Source organism: Empidonax traillii, unplaced genomic scaffold (assembly GCF_003031625.1).
Source record: "Empidonax traillii isolate 1590-97213 ecotype Southwest subspecies unplaced genomic scaffold, ASM303162v1 scaffold2688:size20581, whole genome shotgun sequence".
In the NCBI taxonomy this organism is placed as follows: domain Eukaryota; kingdom Metazoa; phylum Chordata; class Aves; order Passeriformes; family Tyrannidae; genus Empidonax; species Empidonax traillii.
In genome coordinates, this window is record NW_020957881.1 from 1 (window position 1) to 1,174 (window position 1,174).

Genomic DNA, 1,174 nt, shown 5'->3' on the forward strand with positions numbered 1-1,174 from the left:
AGAGGAGACAGACAAGGAGCAAGCCCAGGAAGAAGAGTACAGGGCCCAAGAGCTGCCCCCAAGGGCAGACGTGAGTGACCAAAAGCTGTCTCAGGGGGGAGCTGATGTGGGTTCCAGCATTTGGGACAAACCCTTGAGCCCGGTGAGCGCTGAGGACCCCCAGGCTGTTCCCCAGGAGGGGCCCAGCTCTGCCAGCAGCTTGGGCACACAGGTGGCAGCAGAGGCAGCCCGTGAGCTGCCCAGCCCAGCTCCTGCCCCGCTGAGTCCCACGGAGGCCGAGCCGGCAGCTGCTGCCCCGGCCAGAGCTGCTGAGGAGGAGGAGCCCCAGGGGCCTGTGGCTCCTGAGGAGACAAAGGCAGAAGGTTCTGCAGCCTCTGGGGAGCTGGTGCCATCAGCAGGGACACAGAGCCCGGTGCCTGCCCCACAGAGCCCCTCAGAGGGCAGCCAGGCCCTGCTGGACACAGAGCAGCAAATCCCCACTGAGATCCTGAGCGAGACTGAGCCTGTGATCCAGGGATCTGAGCAGCAGCTGATGGAACAGGGAGATGTGGAACAAAGCCCAGATGCAGAAATGCAAGAAACAGCAACACGGACTGAGAGCGCAGTCCTTGCCCCACAGAGCCCCTCAGAGGGGAGCAAGGCCGTGCTGGACATACCCAAGCCCATCAGCCCTGAGATCCTGAGTGAGACTGAGCCTGTGATTCCATCTGAGCAACAGGTGATGGAACAGGGAGACCAGGAACAAAGCAGGGCTGCAGAAATGCAAGGAACACCAACAGGGACAGAGAGCCCGGTGCCTGCCCCACAGAGCCCCTCAGAGGGCAGCCAGTCCCTGCTGGACACAGACCAGCAAATCCCCACTGAGACCCCGAGCAAGGCTGAGGTTGAGATCCAGGGATCTGAGCAGCAGCTGGAAAAACAGGGAGACCTGGAACAAAGCACAGCTGCAGAAATGCAAGAAACACCAACAGGGACTCAGAGCCCGGTGCCTGCCCCACAGAGCCCCTCAGAGGGCAGCCAGACCATGCTGGAAACAGAGCAGCAAATCCCCACTGAGATCCTGAGCGAGACTGAGCCTGTGATCCAGGGATCTGAGCAGCAGCTGATGGAACAGGGAGATCTGGAACAAAGCCCAGATGCAGAAATGCAAGAAACAGCAACACGGACTGAGAGC

At 60.8% G+C, this 1,174-nt stretch overlaps 1 protein-coding gene across 1 annotated transcript in view; it reads left to right on the forward strand.

The window, feature by feature from the left end:
- Positions 1 to 619: 619 nt before the first annotated feature.
- Positions 620 to 1,174, forward strand: part of LOC114072144 (flocculation protein FLO11-like) — a gene marked incomplete at its 5' end in the record, with an annotated part of 7,851 nt that continues 7,296 nt past the window's right edge. The window contains one exon of the mRNA XM_027910065.1: positions 620 to 883. Within this exon, the coding sequence (XP_027765866.1) occupies positions 620 to 883 (264 nt within the window). The remainder of the gene's footprint in view (positions 884 to 1,174) is intronic.